Source organism: Bos mutus, chromosome 1, assembly GCF_027580195.1.
Source record: "Bos mutus isolate GX-2022 chromosome 1, NWIPB_WYAK_1.1, whole genome shotgun sequence".
NCBI classification, from domain to species: domain Eukaryota; kingdom Metazoa; phylum Chordata; class Mammalia; order Artiodactyla; family Bovidae; genus Bos; species Bos mutus.
In genome coordinates, this window is record NC_091617.1 from 87,053,652 (window position 1) to 87,072,727 (window position 19,076).

A 19,076-nucleotide genomic window follows, 5' to 3' on the forward strand; every position below is an offset into this window, starting at 1 on the left:
GATGGGACAGAGTCGGACATGACTGAAGTGACTTAGCAGCAGCAGCAGCAGGGTACATCTTGCTATAAATAGGTCTCATTGACATTTTAATTACAGTAAGTCCCCTACATATGAACAAGTTCCATTCTGACAATAAGTTTGTAAGTCCAACAAAGTTAGCCTTAGGTACCCAAAGAACACAGTCAGCTTTATAGTAGTGCACTGTAATAGGTTTATAATACTTTTCTAATAATATATAAAAATAAACAAAAAGAATAAAGAAAACATTTTAAATCTTACAGTACACTACCTTGAAAAGTAAGGTAGTACACTATAATAGCAGCCATACAGGGCCTGGCATCCAGTGAACAGACAAAAAGAGTTACTGACTAGAGGAGGGAGAGGAGGTGGGAGATGAAAGAGCTGAAAGATCCTCAGCAATAGGAGTTGGAGCACAAGCTACAATTTCACTCAAACTTGAGGTTGACGGAACCCATGTTGGTATCTTTGGAAAGCTCTCAACTTGAAGGCTCATATATAGAGGACTTACTGTAATGCTTAAAAAATAAGCACACAATGTTGTGAATGTACTTAGTGGCACTGAACTAACAGTTAAAAATGGTCAAAATTTATGTTATGAATATTTTACCCCCAAATAGTCCTATGGAAAAATTTACAAGTTAACAGAATTTTAACATTAATACTTGGCTCAGCTCATCTCTCAATGTCAACCCTGAATGTGCTGAGGTTGACTGTGAAAGGATGTGACATTATAGCCTTAGCCAATCTCTTCCTAGCCTTTTTTGTCATGCAGGTGAGGTTGAGGGTGGGGTGAGGAGTGGTGGTGTGCCAGAGAAGGTCTCTCAGTTCAGTTCAGTCGCTCAGTCGTGTCCAGCTCTTTGCGACCCCATGAATCGCAGCACGCCAGGCCTCCCTGTCCATCACCAACTCCCGGAGTTCACTCAGACTCACGTCCATCGAGTCAGTGATGCCATCCAGCCATCTCATCCTCTGTCGTCCCCTTCTCCTCCTGCCCCCAATCCCTCCCAGCATCAGAGTCTTTTCCAATGAGTCAACTCTTCGAATCAGGTGGCCAAAGTACTGGAGTTTCAGCTTTAGCATCATTCCTACCAAAGAAATCCCAGCTCCTTCAGAATGGACTGGTTGGATCTCCTTGCAGTCCAAGGGACTCTCAAGAGTCTTCTCCAACACCACATGTCTTGCCAGTTCTGCTGTTACGTAGAGGGCAAGTCTGCGTACATGTTTTCTTGTGTGATTGGAGACCTCTGAGTTGGCAGCAGCGCGCTATTCTTCCTTCATCCTGGAGAAAGGAGCAGTTTAAAGGTTCTGTCGCAGCAGGTGGGACGATCCTGGATATTCTGGCAGCTCCCCTCTGCCACTCTTAGCAGGCAATCAGCGGACGGAGGGCAGGGCTGGAATGAAAAAGGCTTTGGATCTCAGTGACAGGAGATGAAAGTTGCGAAAACTCTGCCCAGGTTTCTGCTCTGGATCAACTTTCCAGGTTATAGGATGAACAAACTCTTAAGACTGGCGGTGGTGCGTCCTCCCTGGGACTCGTGCCTTTGTCCCCCACGCCGGCTCAGAGCCGCTGCGCTCACAGTCCCGGCACCTGCCGGGTATGCACCCCACCCTCCCGGCGTGCTGGAGCCTCCTCCGCCGCCGCGGGCCCTGCTCCACCAAGCACATGCGCACTGGCGACGCCGGGCCGGCGCCTTCAGTCTCCTCCTCCGCCGCCTCCCGATTCCGCAGTCACTTCCTGCAGCTGTTTCCCTGTGGGTCCGTTTGGACTGACTTTTGACAGTCAGCCTTCAGCTGTGGAGGGGGCTCTGCCCGGCCAGCCGAGAAAGTTACGCGGAGGGAGGCGGAGTAGAATCGGGCCGAGCCAGGCGTGGAGGACTGACGGCGGCGGGCGTCCGGGGCAGGCGCGGCGCCCAGACTCCCGGCGCGTCCCGGGGGTTCCGGTAAGTGCGGGCGATCGCGAGCCTCGGGGCATTTAGGACATTTAGGAGCACCAGAGCGACCAGGCTAGCAGTTCCTTTCCGGTGCGGTCTTTCCACCTGCCCTCCACGTGACCGGCTTGCGGTGCTTTTATTTATCTGTTTGTTTTTAAAGCATTTCACGTGTACTGTTTGGATCCTCTAGCTGTGGAGCTGCCTTGGCCCTAGCGCTTGCCCCCGCCCCGTGGGAGACCCGGGATTCCATCTTTCGTGATGGCATCCTCATGGGTGCGTGAGTGCGTGTGCGTGTATGTGTGTGTGTGTGCGTGTGTGTGTGTGTGCGTGTATGTGTGTGTGTGCGTGTATGTATGTATATGTGAGTGCGCTCTCTTGTGTATGCATGCACGTTTTAGAAATGTAAGATATATGTGGGCGATGCTGAAGTATATGTAGCTCTGATTCAAATATGTGAAAGGTTTCCTAGGATTCGGGCCAGTCATAACTGAGACTGGAGAACATTCACCAGTTCACCAAGGCCTCTTCTTCCCCAGGTTCTTTCGTTCTTTTGGGTCTTCCTTCTGTGATATACCTTACAACTGATTATTGTTTTATTTTCCTCTCTCATTCCTTCTCGCTGTGTTCTGATGACCTCTGAATAATGCTCACCGTCTTTCCCTCATTTTCGGAATTCCCAGTTACAGACTTACCTAGTTTCCTGAGGTGCTAGTAACCTGTTCTCTTATTGTCTTTCCTTTCCTCCGAAGATTTCTCCAAATGAGAAAGTGGTTGTCTTTAATGCAGTATGTGAAGAGTAGGCCCTAGTTCGATCATGAAAACTATGCTATATGATCATTCCTTTTCTTTAAACAGGGTAGACTGAGAAGCTTTGATTTTCTTTATTGTCCCCTCAACTCTTTCCATACCAGGACATTAACCACCATAAATCCTTCATTTATGCTACTTCAAGCATTAAATTGAATGGCTTTTATGATCTGAGGAATATTTTATTTACATCAGGCGTCAAGTTAGTTTCTTTTAATTTAATGCAGTAGTTGAACAGACCTGAGTCCTATATGCTTTGAATCTCTTTATATTCCACCATATCTGCTTTCACTGAAGGCTTTGTTTTTAGATTTTTATTTTATGCTAGTTTTTTTTTTTTTTTTGCAAGTATAGTAATACCTGATGTAATTGTCTTGTATAGATACTTTTGGGGGAGTTGACATCATTTTGATTGTTAAATATTACAAGAAAGAATTTTGGACTATCTAGGTATTCTTTAAACATTAAAAGGTAAAATGTGATAGTGGGTAAGTTTGTACTGTATGAGAATTTTTTCTTCAATTCAGGAGATTTTATCAGGCCTTTATTATGATGGAAGCCTGTAGACAACGCTGGGGGAGACACATGCTGGTATTTCCTCAAGTGGGAGTGAACTTTTCTAAAACAAGTCCAGACATGTCTAGGCCATTGGTAACATTTGATTTTCTCTTTATATTGTGTATTTCCTTTATCAAGATGTTTTAACATCCTCCTCCATCATTTATCTCTGAGCTGGCAGCTTGTCATTGGCACTTTGGTATCCTTTTGTTTCTGTACAGGTGGTATATGTAGTCTTCTAATATTACTAATTGTCATGATTAGGTAGTTAAAATTTTTAAAAAGGGGTCTTTGTCCCCGTAGTTTTCTTTTTTAAAATATCCGTATTTGCCTTTGCTTTCTGAATGTCTTTACTTGGTTTAATTGAGAGGAATAATGTGATTATAGAGAACCTGACTTTTTAAATGTTCTAAATCTGTATTGCTTTTTAAAAAATATTCTCAGAGGTATGGACAGCATATTTCTGCTTGAGAATAAAATAACATTATTGTTTTTCTAAATATTATGCTTATTCAACAATATGCTTATATGCTTATTCAACAATATGCTTATATGCTTATATCAACAATATATGCTTATATTCAACAATAAGAAATATTGTTGAATACTATGAATAATGATGTATGTACTTTGCCATTTAGTACATTATTTTCCCATTGCACTGATGACCTCTCCTGCTCTAAGAGCCTGAATTTAGTACAAAAACTGTTATTTGGTTGAAATTTACAGGTGTAGATACTTATTAAATGTGGTAAAAGAGACTTAACTTTTCAAAATTGTTCTTGGTTGATTTCAGTAAATCTATTATCATAAAACCTATACTTTTCTATTGCAGATGGAAAATTTTGGCACTTAAAATAGCTATGTTCTATTGACCAAAAAGAGGTTTTAATAGTATTGAAAGTGGAAGGAATAGAGGATTTTGAGATAAGGATTTTAATTTGGGTCAGTTAGAATCGTGGGAACTCAAAGCGCATAGTGTGGTTCATTTTGAGATACTCAGGGTTAGGGGCTTCCCTCATAGGTCAGTTGGTAAAGAAATCACCTTTAATGCAGGAGACCCCATTTTGATTCCTGGATCAGGAAGATCCACTGGAGTGGGGATAGACGCACTCCAGGATTCTTGGGCTTTGCTTGTGGCTCAGCTGGTAAAGAATCCGCCTGCAGTGCAAGAGACCTGGGTTTGATCCCTGGATTGGGAAGATTCCCTGAAGAAGGGAAAGGCTACCGACTCCAGTATTCTGGCCTGGAGAATTACCTACATCAAATAGTGCATGAAGTAAGCGTCCAGTGGGGTACTGGATCATACTGCCAGGGCCCCAGTATAATTCTAGTTCCTCAGTCTTTTCAACTATTTGCTTTCTCTCATAGTCTCTATTGTTTCCCTCAGAAAAACCCAGTGTGTTCCAATCCCAGTTCAGTTTTACCTGTTTCTCCTGCCTCTGACCCAGATGGCAACTTCTAATCTTGAGTATCTCAAAATGAACCACACTATGCGCTTTGAGTTTCCACGATTCCAATTAACCCAAATTAAAATCCTTATCTCAAAATTTACTCTAGAGAGAGAAATAAAATACTCTGATTTTATAGGAGATTAATGAATCAATCTAAGGCTACATGAGGTGGGGTCTTCAACTTGAGCCTGTGGGGCACAGGCATGTAATATGAATAGAAGCAGCAGGCTGAGTGGGCACTTGAGGCGGCCTAGAGAAGACAAGCTTGGGTACCCAGGACAGTGCCTCTCAATACTCACTAGCTATTGTTGCCCATGTAGGACTATGGTCCAAGTGTTGTCAGATCCCCCTTTTATCAAGAGGAGCCACAAATCTTTTGATTTTGAAATGTTGACAACCAATTCAATTTAAAAATGAAAGCAAAATGAAACACTGTGTATTCCAAACAGAGCACATCTGTGGCTGCATGTGGCCTTCAGGTTGTTTGCAACCTCCACTTTGAAGATTCAAATCAATTTTTTTGGTATTACTAGTTGATCAGAAGGTACATGTTTATTTATTTTTGTCACATTTAGTGACTCAAGAGTTTTTCCAAGATATTAGAGTATATGTCTAATATTAGCTATTAGATATATAGAGTTCCTGGATAGTTAAGCTAGTTCTAGAAGTGTTTGCAGTAGTTTGAACAGTGACACTCTTGATTTCACTGTTTTTGATATTATTTGGATGCAAAGATAGTTTGCATGAAAAGGGGATATTTGCTAAGGTTCTCTGCTGGTGGGATTTTTTTTTTTTTGTCTATGTATGATTATCATCAAGAGTGTTTTAAGTGTGCCTGAGGGAAGGGGTCTGGACTGGGTGACCTTTGATGTTCATTTCAGTCATGTGACTTTTAGATTTAATTAGCCATGGATGCAATGCTATTAATGTTCATGGGCCAGAGGGACTGCAGTTGGAACTGTGCCAGGCAAAATCAAGCCAAATCCATAAAGCTCTTCTCAGTGGAAGAGTGTTGTGTCAATGTGGATTAACAGATGGGGGAAGTGAGGGAATGAGGGAAAAGAAAGGGAGTCCCAGAGATAGTTTAGAGAAGTAGAGGAAGGAACCTATGATGTGGTCATTTACATATCATATTGCTGATGACACATTTTTAAGTTTTTTTTTTTTTCAATATTTGCTGTTGATTCAGATTTGAAGACCTGACTTCTCCTCATCCTTTGGATGATGCCCAAGGCTTTTCTACCCAATGATCCTCTTGCAACACGCCGGGCTTCCTCCGCCTAAGCGGCCCTCATCCTCTCCTCCTATGTCAGTGGCCGCCAGGTCTACAGGAGCCTTGCAGCTTCCACCGCAGAAGCCTTTTGGGCAGGAGGCTTCCTTGCCTTTGGCTGGAGAAGAAGAGCCACCTAAGGGAGGGGAACAAGACACTGCCCTGGAGGAGCTATGTAAGCCCCTGTACTGCAAGCTCTGCAATGTCACCTTGAACTCAGCGCAGCAAGCCCAGGCTCATTATCAGGTAAGGGAAGAAAAGAAAAATCAAGCATCTAGTGGGAGAACATTTCAGGGCTCTGCCCAATTCACAGGTGTCTATGAAATGACCATTTGTGTCTGGAATAATACAATGGCTAAGTGTTTGGCTAAAAGCACAGTGTTGCTACTTTAAAAGAAAACATCACTTTTCGTGGAATGGGATTTCTTTCAACTTCCTACACTTAGCTGTGTGGCATCAGTTTACCTGGGGTTTTGTGTGCGTGTGTGCTCAGTTGCTTCAGTCACGTCTGACTCTTTGTGACCCTGTGGACTGTAGCCCTCTGGGCTCCTCTGTCCAGGGGATTTTCCAGGCAAGAATACCAGAGTGAGTAGCCATTCCTTTCTCTAGGGGATCTTCCTAACCCAGGGATGGAACCCACTTCTTTCACATTTCCTGCATTGGCAGACAGATTCTTTACCACTGGTGCCACCTGGGAAGCCATCTGTTGTTTTAGGCAAATAAAATCACCTATGCATGTTTGAACCTGTGGTCCTAAGGAGATCAGTTGTTTGAAGTATTGTGTACCATACTCAATTCAGTGTTAAAATTGTCTGAAAGAATTAGTTTTATAAATATTCTCTTCCAGCTAATGCAGTTTGTATCAGTTCAGAATATTCTTTGTCTATGAATCTTAAGCTTTTCCTTTTGACCTCTGTCACTGCTAAGGAAAACACAGGTATGTTTCTTGATTGTTTTCTGTATATAAAATTATGTCCTCTTTTTTTTTTGAGAAAAGAGATCTAAGAAGCCATTGAGGCCAAATGCCATTGAATGAAAATATGTTTTCTGGGTCATATTGATTTGACTATTTATTCTCTGCATGAATATCTGAAATAATAGGACAGTATGGTAGAAGGATATTTGTTAGGAAGATGTTTCTCCTGTTGTGCCTCTGTAACTTCCTTCAAGTTTTTATTTACTCTGGGTGTAAGTCTTTGCTGTTCTGTTTAGGGCTGATCTTCAAGGTGGCTAATTGCGTCACTTCATGATTGTACATCAGAGACATTTTAATGGTGAATTGTTTTCTTTGGGATTTAGGGGAAGACATGTTACTTGTATGGAGTTCCTGTTGTTGGCTTGATTTTGCCCTCCAACGCAAAGAGTTAATTATATCATCCGATATTGGCATGTCGCTGTTGCTCCTTGACCAGTGTGTTCGTCGCTCTGTCGTGTCCGACTCTTTGATCATTATTGGTTCATAAAAGCCTCTTCTGGATTTATCTTACGTTTCTTTCTTTCCCCATCCCCCACTCTCATCCCCTCTGTGTATCACTTCCCATGACAGTGGTTTGACACGACTTCTTCTTTTGCCAGTTTTACTTTTCGGTTGTGGCCTGTTAGGATGATCCATGTCAGATTCAACTCACAGTGCTATTAACAGCTTTGTCTTCATTTGTTTCTGTGGCATGTTTGGTCTTATGGCCTACGACTCATGGAAATCAAGCCTGGTTTCTAAAGTTTTGATTTTTTGCTGTTTAAACCATTAACTTGGGAGCAAGTTAATTGTGTGTCATATACACATGTAAGTACCATTTACAGAAAAGTTGTCTGCTTTTATGAGGGAAAACTCTTGGGCAATATGTAATTTAAATATATGTGCATGGATTGTACATACACCTCCTGCCTTTTTCCTTCCTAATATCTCTTTGTGACAGTGATGGATGCTTCTGGTTATGCATAGAGTTCAGTTTGATCAGAGTCATTGGATTATAAGGCTTAAACTAGATAAGAAAGAGAACCAGAATTTATTTAGGTTTTTTCCTTTTCTTCTACACTTGTGTGTATGTGTGCTCTGAACTTTTTAGCTGATGAGTAATATATACTTAATTTCAGCTTCCTCGGTGATACAGTGAATATATGAATTAGAAAATATAAGAAAATGGAATTAAATTTTAGATAATCAGAATTTTTAAGTGGAAAAGTTGGAGAAGGACAGCCTGTTCTAGAAACAATTTAAGCAGCCAAGAACTGAGGAAAAGTAGAGTAGAGAAGAAGCAAACTGGTACCTAGAGAGTGGAACCTAATAGAAAACAACAAGTTTGAGTGTAATAAAAGCCAGTTCTTAAGAGCTCAGAAGCAAACATTTGAATGAAACCAGTGTTACTGCTAATTCTTAGGGGAAGAAGTTTTCTTCCTCTAAGAAACAAAGCAAGCTGTTCATGTATAAAAGTACAGAGCAGTTTCATTAGGATAGCATACTGCTAAGTCACTTCAGTCGTGTCCAACTCTGTGCGACCCCATAGAGGCAGCCTACCAGGCTCTGCCGTCCTTGGGATTCTCCAGGCAAGAACACTGGAGTGGGTTGCCATTTCCTTCTCCGATGCATGAAAGAGAAAAGAGAAAGTGAAGTCGATCAGTCGTGTCCGACCCTCAGTGACCCCATGGACTGCAGCCTTCCAGGCTCCTCCATCCATGGGATTTTCCAGGCAAGAGGACTGGAGTGGGGTGCCATTGCCTTCTCCATAGGATAGCATAGAAGAAAGCTAATCCAGAAATGAAATCTGGATTTCAACCTGAGAGAAATGTCAGCATGCGAGAGTGTGGATCAAAGGGTAGATCAGAATAATAAATAATCTGAGTGTGAACACAACATATGTGGGTGCACCAACATAGGAAAAAAGCATAGAAATGTTATCCTGAAAGATACATCGAAGACTATACCAAGGGTATACGAATAGGCTGTGATTTAGGAAGTCTTCTAGAGACAAGGGTAAAACTAATGAGTGAGGCTTACTGAGGACCAGAAATGGGCAGAATAGCAATGATTGTACACTGATACAGCAAGGTGGCTGATGAGATGATGGAAATAAAGTTCTATTTCAACTCTAAAACATGCTTTGTAATTTTTTAATACTGACTGGTACCAAGACCACAGATTCATTATGTGTGAGATAAAATGGATCAGTGGTAGCCTATTTATAAGCTAGAAACACATTCATGTGAGGTAATAAATCACAGTTGATTACATTACTCAAAATGTTTTAGTCAGTTGATGCCATTGTTGAAATGTCAAAGTTTCAAATTGCCCAGGGTATTGTAAACAGCCTTCAGTCTGGTTTGTGTGGTGTTACGGTAGAGACTGACCATATCATGCTCCAGTAATCCAGGACACACAATGGAAACTGCTCAACAAATACTTCCCTTTAAGCTCACTGAGATTTTCCCCTGCCATCCTTGTGTTCCTAAGCTGGGGCTGCCTTAGTGATGACCCATGCACATCAGTGGTCATCACAGATTTAGTTCTATTCCTAGGACTTTTTAACCCAGTCAGCTTGCTTCAAAATAACGCTTTGCTATTGTTTCATTTTTAATGATGGTACATATTTTTGTGGTCTCAAAATGATGACTTTAGTTATAATTTAAAGTAAAACCTTTGGAGGAAAAATATGTATTCATTTTATTAAAATCTGTCTGTAGGCTTCAGGTGACTTAGGGTAAGCCAGACATGGAGCAACATAATACTGTTTCAGCAGCATAATTGCCCAGAGGAAGAATCACTTTAGGATAGAAGGTCATTAATAGAAATGTAAAAAGCAAAAAGCGTTAGATAAATTTTGCTAAGGCCTCTACATTTTGAAATAACATCAACCATTTTTTCCTGTTAATTCATGTAACTCATTTGAAAAAGAACTAGTTATTCAAGGTACATTTTAAAAATCTGTCATCAACATAGATTTCTATTCATAATATTTAGTAGCCAAACAACAACCTACCATAGTAAGTAGATGAATTTGAAAAACACAGAACACAGGGCAAAAAAGTAGTTCTAGAATTGAAATACATAAGGTAGTGACCTTAATTCATAATTCAGAGGATACAGCTGATGTTATCCCCAAATTTAAAGTACTGATTTTGGCACATACATTTTTACGTTGATCACCCAGCTTTGGATGATGCCAGCTTTGGATGGCATAATCTCTAATGTCAGCTAATGTTTATGTTTTTCGCTCCCCACCCCCCCACCCCGCCCACCGCCAAATTTCCCATTTGATTGTTTTCCAGTTGAACTTGCAGTGTACTGAGAGTGGTCAAAATAAACTTTGTTGGTGGATAGAAGCTCTCTGTGACCCTGTTAGCTGGATCTCACTACCTTTCTGCTTCCCTGTCGCATCCTGCCTACATCTTGCACGCTTAGTCACTCAGTCATGTCTGACTTTTTGTGACACAGGGCAGGCGGATTCTTGACTGCTGAGCCACCAGGGAAGCCCCCTCCCTACCTGGTTTCTTTGCATTTCACAATAGATATCCTTTCTTCTTTACAAGGCTGATTCCTCACCCTGTGCTCGGGATTTCATCACCTGTCATCCCTTCTTTACCTCAATCAGATTAAAAACATGCTTAGGTTTTTTCCCCCATGTCAATAAAAATAGCGACAAAAACCTTTCCTTTCATTTTAATTCCTCTTGTTAGCAATCTTTCTTTTCTTCTGTCCTTAAGAGTTCTGCTGGATATACTTGTCTTCTTCAAGTTTTCATTTCCCTACCCACCGTACTCTGGTTTCCATTCTAGTATTCTAGTGAAATGGTCCTTTTCAAGGCTATCTGTGACATTAGAGGTGAAATCTAGCTCCTTCTCACTTAGCCTCTTTGTAGCATTTGCACTGGTAACAGTTTACTCCTTAAAACATTCAAAGATATTTTTCTCAAAATAATGCCTATAGAATAAAGATTTATAATGAAAAGCAGTAATCACCTGTTCTCACTTCCACAGCTATGCCCTACCTTTTCTTCTCTATTCTTCTTTCTGCCTCCCATCTTGGGTTGGCTCTAGTTTTATTTTGACATCAAGTTTTATAACATTTTTGTTTATTCTATAATCAGATTAAGTTTCCTATGCTTGATATTTGCAAGTTGACTTGAATTGTTAAAAATTGATATTTAGCTTTTGTATTATTAGTAGGGAAATGTTCAGTGCAAAGCTATTTATTTCTTTCTGTTTCCAATGTCATGGTTCCACACCACTTAAAAGAGATGTTCAAATGGATAGCTCTTTCTTGAAAGTCACCAGTTCTTCAAAATCATTCCCTTTTAGTTTCCTTCAGATGTGTATTATAACTTTGAAATAGATTTTTGTTTTTCCCTGAGTTTCTCACACTTTCTTAAAAAAAATAGAAGATTCTTATGCCTTAAAAAAATCTGCTGCTGCTGCTGCTAAGTTGCTTCAGTCGTGTCTGACTCTGTGCGACCCCATAGACGGCCTCCTACCACGCTCCTCTGTCCCTGGATTCTCCAGGCAAGAACACTGGAGTGGGTTGCCATTTCCTCCTCCAGTGCATGAAAGTGAAAAGTGAAAGTGAAGTCGTGAAAAGTGAAAGTGAAGTCGATCAGTCCGTCTATGGGATTTTCCAGGCAAGAGTACTGGAGTGGGGTGCCATTGCCTTCTCCGTAAAAAAAATCTACTAGCTTCTTAATCTTTCTTTTTATTGTTTATAATCCATTTCACTTATCTTCATGAAACCCACTGATTGCTTGTTCTAATTTGAACCAGATACTTTACATTCGGATCATGACTTCATTGTGTATCTTTTTTTGTTTCCAGTAGTTTTTCATTGCTTTCATTTCCCCCCTTCTTTTTGTTACATGATATATCTTTATCATATCCTCATTTTCCCCTCCAAACTCTTGATCACTCTATGTATTGTGTGGAATCTCCTTTTTGCCCCCAGATCCTTCTGTCTTCTTGCTCCATTCTCAACTGGTTGCCCTCTGAGTTTGCTGCACAGCTGTTAGTTTTGAATTTTTCTTCATTGCTCTATGGCTTAGGTTGCCATTTTCTAAATATGCATGTTTTCCTTTTTTTATCCTGTTTTGTTGGAGTACATCTTCACATTACTTGAAGGAAGAAAGGATAAGTATAAATGTAAATTACAGCACATTTCTCTCTCTTTAAAGTGAAGTAGTAATGAGTGGAAAATAATATTTTTCTGAGACACCTTTGTGTGTCTAAAAATGTCTGTATTAGAACTTCATACTTGACAGTTTGGTTCCAGGTTGACTATTATTTTCCTAAAAGGTTAAAAGCTATACTGCATTGTGTGTGCATGTATACCTGTGTGTTTTGTTTTGTTTTTGTCTTCCTAGTGTTGCTGGAGAGAAATCTTATTCAGATTCTTTTTCTCTTGTGGGTGACCCACTTTAATTTTGGGCTTTTTTTCCCTGGAAGTTTTTTGGCTTTCTTTTTTATCCTTGGTATCTAAAATTTCAGAGTGATGGGTGTGCTTCGGTCTGGGTCTTCATTCATCTGTCCCTGTCAGCCCTAGAGGATCCTTTCAGTTTGCATACTCTCATTTCTCTTGAGCTCTGGGGAATTTTCTTTGATATGATTTCCTTGATAATATTCTTCTCTATATTTCTCTTTTTTTCCCCTGGTAATTCTATTAGCACTATCTTGGATTAGCTGGATTGATTCTTCATATTTCTTATTTCTCCCTTTTATTGAATTTCTGAGAGGTATTCTTGAATTCTAATGCTGTGTTGAATTTTTTTAATTTTGATAATCATATCTTTAATTTTTAGGGGTATATTAATTTATTATTTTCTTTTCTAGCATCTGTTTTATAGGATATTAGTTAATATATCATGGGGTCAGACTAGTGTTCAAGTTCTAGTACGAAATAACTCACTAGATGTATGGTATTGGAAATATACCCTAATTTCTCTATGCCTCATGAAGATGGTGATGATAATGATGATACTTATCATACCTGCAAGTTAGTAGGTATAAAATATTTAGGACAGCTCCTAGTATTTGAGTGAGTCCTTAATTGTGTTTAGTTGTCCTAAGGTGCAATGGAGCAGGGTGGTATGGACTCTGGAACAAGAGTGTTCTCATTTCTGGCATTTACTTGTGGCTTTGGGCAACTTTTATTTTATTTTATTAACTTCTAAATGTGAATAGTTTTATTGTGTAAAACGCTTCTTAAAAATTTCTGCATGCACCTCATCAGATTCCCCCAATGTTAATATTTTATATACCTAAAGTATAGTTATCAAAATCAGGAACTCAATACTGATAACAGCAATATTATCTGCTTTACAGACTGTTTTGTTGTTCAGTTGCTAAGTCATATTTGACCCTTTGTGACCCCATGGACTGTAGCACACCAGGCTTCCCTGTCCTTCACCATCTCTCAGAGTTTGCTCAAACTCTTGTCCATTGAGTTGGTAATGCCATCCAACCATCTCATCCTCTGTCATCCCCTTCTCCTCCTGCCTTCAATCTTTCCCAGGATCAGGGTCTTTTCTAGTGAGTTGGCTCTTCGCATCAGGGGGGCCAGAGCATTAGAGCTTCAGCTTCAGCATCTGTCCTTCCAATAAATATTCAGGGTTGATTTCCTTTAGGATTGACTGGCTTGATCTCCTTCCATTCCAGGGGAGTATCAAGAGTCTTTGCCAGCACCATAATTCAAAAGCATCAATTTTTCGGTGCTCAGCCTTCTTTATGGTCCAACTCTCACATCCGTACAACTACTGGAAAAACCATAGTTTTGGCTATACAGACCTTTTACATTTCATCAATTGTTTACTAATGTCCTTTCTCTGGTTCAGGGATTCAATCCTAGATAAATTTTTGCATGTAGTGTTATGTGTTCTTTAATGTGGATGGGTTAAATTTTTCTATGCTTTTTACTGTCTTGCAGTTTTTGAGAAGTTGTTTTGTAGAATGACCCAATTTGGGTTTGTTTGTTGTTTTCTCATGATTGAATTCAGGTTATGTGGGGGTTTTTTTTGGACAGGAATACCACAGAACTGATGTTGTGTCTTTCCCTTTTTTTCATATTGGAAAGGACTTGATGTGAATATTTCCATCACTGCTGCTGTTCACTTTTGATCACTGATTAAGGTGGTGCCTGCTGGGGCTCTCCTTTGTAAAATTACTGTTTTTCTTCTTATGTTTAATAAGTATCATATGGGGAAACACCTTGGGACTATGTGAATATTTCTCATTCTATTTTTACATAGTGATGTACGTAATAGTGATAATAGCATCTATTAATGATTTTTCCCTGCAGTAATTATTACCGTGGTGTTTGCCAAATGGTGATTTTTCTGCTTCAATCATTCTTTCTATATTTATAGTTAGAATTTTACTTTAATGAAGAACTTTCCCAAATAATTAGTATCACTATGGATTGTAGATTCTTATATTAATTCAGGGATATAAATACTTACTATAATTTATTTTGATGTATTCACTGTCTCACATTTGACCAGTGTGTTTCCCTTCAGGCTGGTGCTTATATTCATTTGACATGTCCCCATTATTTTTGGTGTAGTTCCTTACTTTCTGACAGTACAAAGTATTTCAGGATTTTTTGGTACCTTCCCCATGTCAACCATTTCTTCAAGGAGCCAGTTTTTTTTTTTTTTTTTAATTGGAGAATGGTATTTAGAGACCAAAATCTGAGTGTTGGGTGTGCCTTTTGGTACTCGAGTGTCATTGCTTCTAGATCTTCTTACGATAGAGCTAGTTATATATGTTTCATTATACACAGCACACACATTCACACACACACACACACGTACACACTCACAGTACACATAAAAATAGTTCTGGGATTGATAATCTATGTCCTTTTGGAAAATAAGCATGCTAATGAGAGGATAATATTTATGTCTTGTTCTTTTGGTGTCTAGCATTATAGTGTGTAGTCAAAATACTGTTTTACAAAATTACTTAGGTTACAAAGATGCTGCTCTGCTAGTGTTGTCCTTTGTAAAGTTATTGTTTTTCTTTTTGTGCTTGGTAAGTATTATGGGAGAGATACTTTCAGACTGACTATGTGAATAGTTTTTTCCTTCCCTCCTCCTTTGGTGTGGTCATGTGATTTTTTCATACAGTTAGGCTTATTTCTGTTTGTACTTATTTCACTTTGGGTCTTCCCCAATTCTTGTTGACTTTGATTCTTTTTCTAAGCCTGTAGAATGTTAATATAGTTCTAAAAGTCAGAATCATACAAAAAGGTGTATTTATTTAGAGTTTTAATTCATTTTTATTGGAGTAGAGTTGCTTTACAATGTTGTGTTAGTTTCCACTGTACAGCAAGGTTAATCAGCTATATGTATACATATATCCCTCTTTCTTGGATTTCCTTCCCTTCCAGGTCACCACAGAGCACTAACAGAGTTTCCTGAGCTATACAATAGGTTCTCATTAGTTATCTCTTTTATACTTAGTATCAATAGTGTATGTATTTCAATCCTAATCTCTCAATTCATCCCACACCCCCGCTCCCCACCTGGTCTCCATATGTTTGTTCTCTACACCTGTGCAAAAGGTATATTTAGAAAGGTGTCACATTATATCATCCCTTGTACTCCTTTTTCATTTTCTCCTCATTTACACTATTTTATATGATTTTACCAACCTGTTCAGTTATTTACTGTTTTACTACCTGATTTGTTGGTTTTTAATGGTATCCCAACTGTTGCCTATTACAGAATCAATGAGCTTATTCTACTTTCCTTTTCCCATTTTTGTTGCATTATTTCCATTGTGTCATAATGTATAATATTTAAACATTAATCTTTCACTGTCATCTTCACCTTTTTAGTGTTTGATACAGTTCAGTTCAGTCTCTCAGTCGTGTCCAACTCTTTATGACCCCATAGACTGCAACATGCCAGGCTTTCCTGTCCATCACCAACTCACAGAGCTTGCTCAAACTCATGTCCATTGAGTTGGTGATGCCATCCAACCATCTCATCCTCTGGCGTCCCTTTCTCTTCCTGCCTTGCCTTCAATCTTTCCCAGGATTGATCAATTTAGACACCTGAAAATAACATCAGTCCTTTTGGTGGTTTCCCCAGTCATTTCTTGGGTGAATGAAGTGTTAGTAGATTTTTCAAGAGTGCCTTTTAAGTACTGAATTCCTAAGGTCTTGTGTATTTAGAAATATTTTTTATAGTCTTCACATTTGATACAGGAATAGTTGGCTGGGCATAAAATCCATGGTTCACACCTTTATTTTTTAAAAAAGGCTGTTCCATTATTGCCTTGCTTTGTGTATTGTGGACGCCATTCTAATTCCTTTACCTTTGCAAGTTATTTGATTTTTGCCTGGAGAGTTTAAGAGGACTTTTTTTTTTTCTTTTCTTTGAAGTCTCATACAGTTTAAAAGATCGACTGGAGATTTGATTGTTCTGGGTTAATTTTCCCAGATACCTGGCATGCCTTTTCAATATGTAGATTCAGATCTTCATTTACTTTTGGACAATTTTAGACACTTTTGAACAATTATAGTTTCAAATGTTAGTTCTGTTTGATTGTTTGATTTTGCTTTTCTTCTCTGGGGACTCCAGTTCTATATAAGTCATTCTTTCTTGTCTTCCACTTCTATTGCTTCCTCTCTTGACCCTTTACATTTTTTAATTTTTATCATTTTTATTTTCTTGACTGCTTTTCCGTCTTTCTTCAATGCCTCTTACTACATTTCATTTGAGTCTATTCTTTGACAGTTGGGTTTACTCCTCATTTTGGATATAAGTACTTTTTACTTTCTAGAATTTAATTATCCTTCGTTTCATTTCTCATTATATTTTGCCTAATTTTTCTTTGTACAATTTGAATTCCTATTTCAAGGTGATTTTTTTTATATCCCCAAGTTTTGTTTGAGTATATATTTAATTCTGTTTGGAGTGTTGTTTTCTTTTGTTTCTTTTTGTTTGTTTTGGAGGTGTAATTCATTTGCTGAGATGTATTTTTTTGGTAACTTTGTGTAGAATTGATTTCTTTTTGTGTATTTAGTATGTGGGTTTTGGGTAGTTTATGAGATTCGTAATTCAGTGGCAACCTCTTCTATCACTGTAGCAAAGTCCAGTTCTTTAATAATTTTTTTTTTTTATGGTGGTCCGGAGAGTGTTTGTATGTCCTCTGATTTTTTTTTAAAAATTCACTTTTGACTGCACTGGGTCACTGTTGCTGTGCAAGGGCTTTCTCTAGTTGTGGTGAGCAGGGGCTACTCTCTAGCTGTGGCACGCAAGACCCAGAATGTGCGGGCTTCGGTAGTTGTGGCTTGTGGGCTCCCGAGTACAGGCTCAGTAGTTATTGCACATGGGCTTAGCTGCTCTGAGGCATGTGGAATCTTCCTGGACCAAGGATTGAACCTGTGTCTCCTACAATGGTAGGCAGATTCTTTGCCACTGGACCACCTGGAAAGTCCTGTCTTCTGAATTTTGCTTTGTTCTTTTTTGTCCTGAGGATGCTAACTTTTCCCATTGCTTCTCTTCCTCTTCACCTGCTTGTTGCCAAAGGGTGCTGCTCCCCTCCTTTTTGCCTTTTTCTCCTCTAAAAGCCACTTTGAAGATAGCCACTTCAGATCATGTGTACATTTAAGTCCCTGTCTAGCAGTCGGTGACTGGATCATGCTTTAATATTTATAAAATTGGGGGATTTACTTTTTCTGGTGGTGGTTATAAAGCAATCTTAGCTTTATAATCTAGCTGCAAGCTCCTTCTCTGTGTCCTTCTGTTGTTGTTGGACTGCTCTCGCTTACTGTGAAGGCTTGTGGCAGGAGCATGAGTGATTACTCACTGGGATTTGATGTCTTTTCTTTTTTACTTACTGTTATTTTGGAGTCTGGGCATTCTGTGGCTTCTAGTTGTATGGAGGGCATGGATTTTGTGTTTTGTCTTTCTTATTGTTCTGTGTTGTTTGTGGAGGATGTATGGAGAAACGCAAATCTAGGCAGCCTCTATGGAGCTATCTGAAAACTCTTGGGTAAATGATTAACTCATTGAACTTAGTTTCCTAATGTGTAAAATGGGGACAGTAATTTTACCTACTTGATAGAGATTTCATGATGGTTAAATGAGATAATATTGATAAAGTGTTTAGAACACTACCTGTCACATGAGTGCTCAAAATTGTTAGTCGCCATTGTTATCATTAATGTATGGATGCGATATTTGCTCAAATACTGCTGTAGATACTGGTTTGGAATTAAATGCCTGATACTATCTAAGGTTGATCCCTCCTGTAATCCTGTGTACCTCATTTTCTTCTGCCTTTTTATGGACTGTGGTTCTGTAACTGTGGTATAGGTCCTGCATATCTGTTCTTTTGTTTTACTGACTTCCTCCTGTTGCCATGCAAACAAGCCTAAGCCATCTTAAATTTTTTTTCCTACTGATTCATTTCCCCTTCTAACTCTGTACTCTGTTTCTCTGCTCCATGTTGTAGTAGAACTTGTCCGTATAGCTGCCTGTATTATACTGGTTGTCTCCATTTTCACCTCTCCCATTCTTTCCCTTCATGTGGTCTTTTATCCCCCACTACTCTACTGAAGTGGTTCTTACCAAGGTTATTCTTTATATCTGTTATATCTGTATCTTTTCAAATCCATTGTTACTTCTCTGTGCTGACCTGGTAGAACCATTCCTTTTTTTGTTATTGCTGTTTTAAAATCATTTTGAAGCCCCTCAGATACAAAAAATATTTGAAATAATATAATGGACATGTGTATTTGTCATGTAGCTTCTAGAATGAAAAGCTAGAGTCATCTAGCTTCAGTTCAATTGAACTTGTGTCCTTTCCCAACTAAGCTGCTCCTATCTGAAAGGTCAGTTTTCATTCCAGTCACAAAAAAAGGCAATGCCAAAGAATGTTCAAACTACCACACAGTTGCACTCATCTCACATGCTAGCAAAATAATGGTCAAAATTCTCCAAGCTAGGCTTCAACAGTATGTAAATAGAGAACTTCCAGATGTTGTAGCTGGATTTAGAAAAGGCAGAGGAACCAGAGATCAAATTGCCAATATCTGCTAGATCACAG

General features: G+C 39.2%; 1 protein-coding gene across 3 annotated transcripts in view; it reads left to right on the top strand.

Moving 5' to 3' along the window:
• The first annotated feature begins 1,717 nt into the window (after positions 1 to 1,717).
• The window catches only part of ZMAT3 (zinc finger matrin-type 3), a 38,901-nt gene continuing 21,542 nt past the window's right edge, over positions 1,718 to 19,076 (top strand). Inside the window, exons 1-2 of one of the 3 annotated variants that reach the window (XM_070372988.1) lie at positions 1,718 to 1,961; positions 5,961 to 6,287. In XM_070372988.1, the coding sequence (XP_070229089.1) occupies positions 6,018 to 6,287 (270 nt within the window). In that variant the 5' untranslated portion in view covers positions 1,718 to 1,961; positions 5,961 to 6,017. Of the gene's footprint in view, positions 1,962 to 3,440; positions 3,539 to 5,960; positions 6,288 to 19,076 lie in introns of those variants that run through there. The other 2 variants (XM_005892495.2, XM_070372989.1) reach the window with 2 other exon arrangements.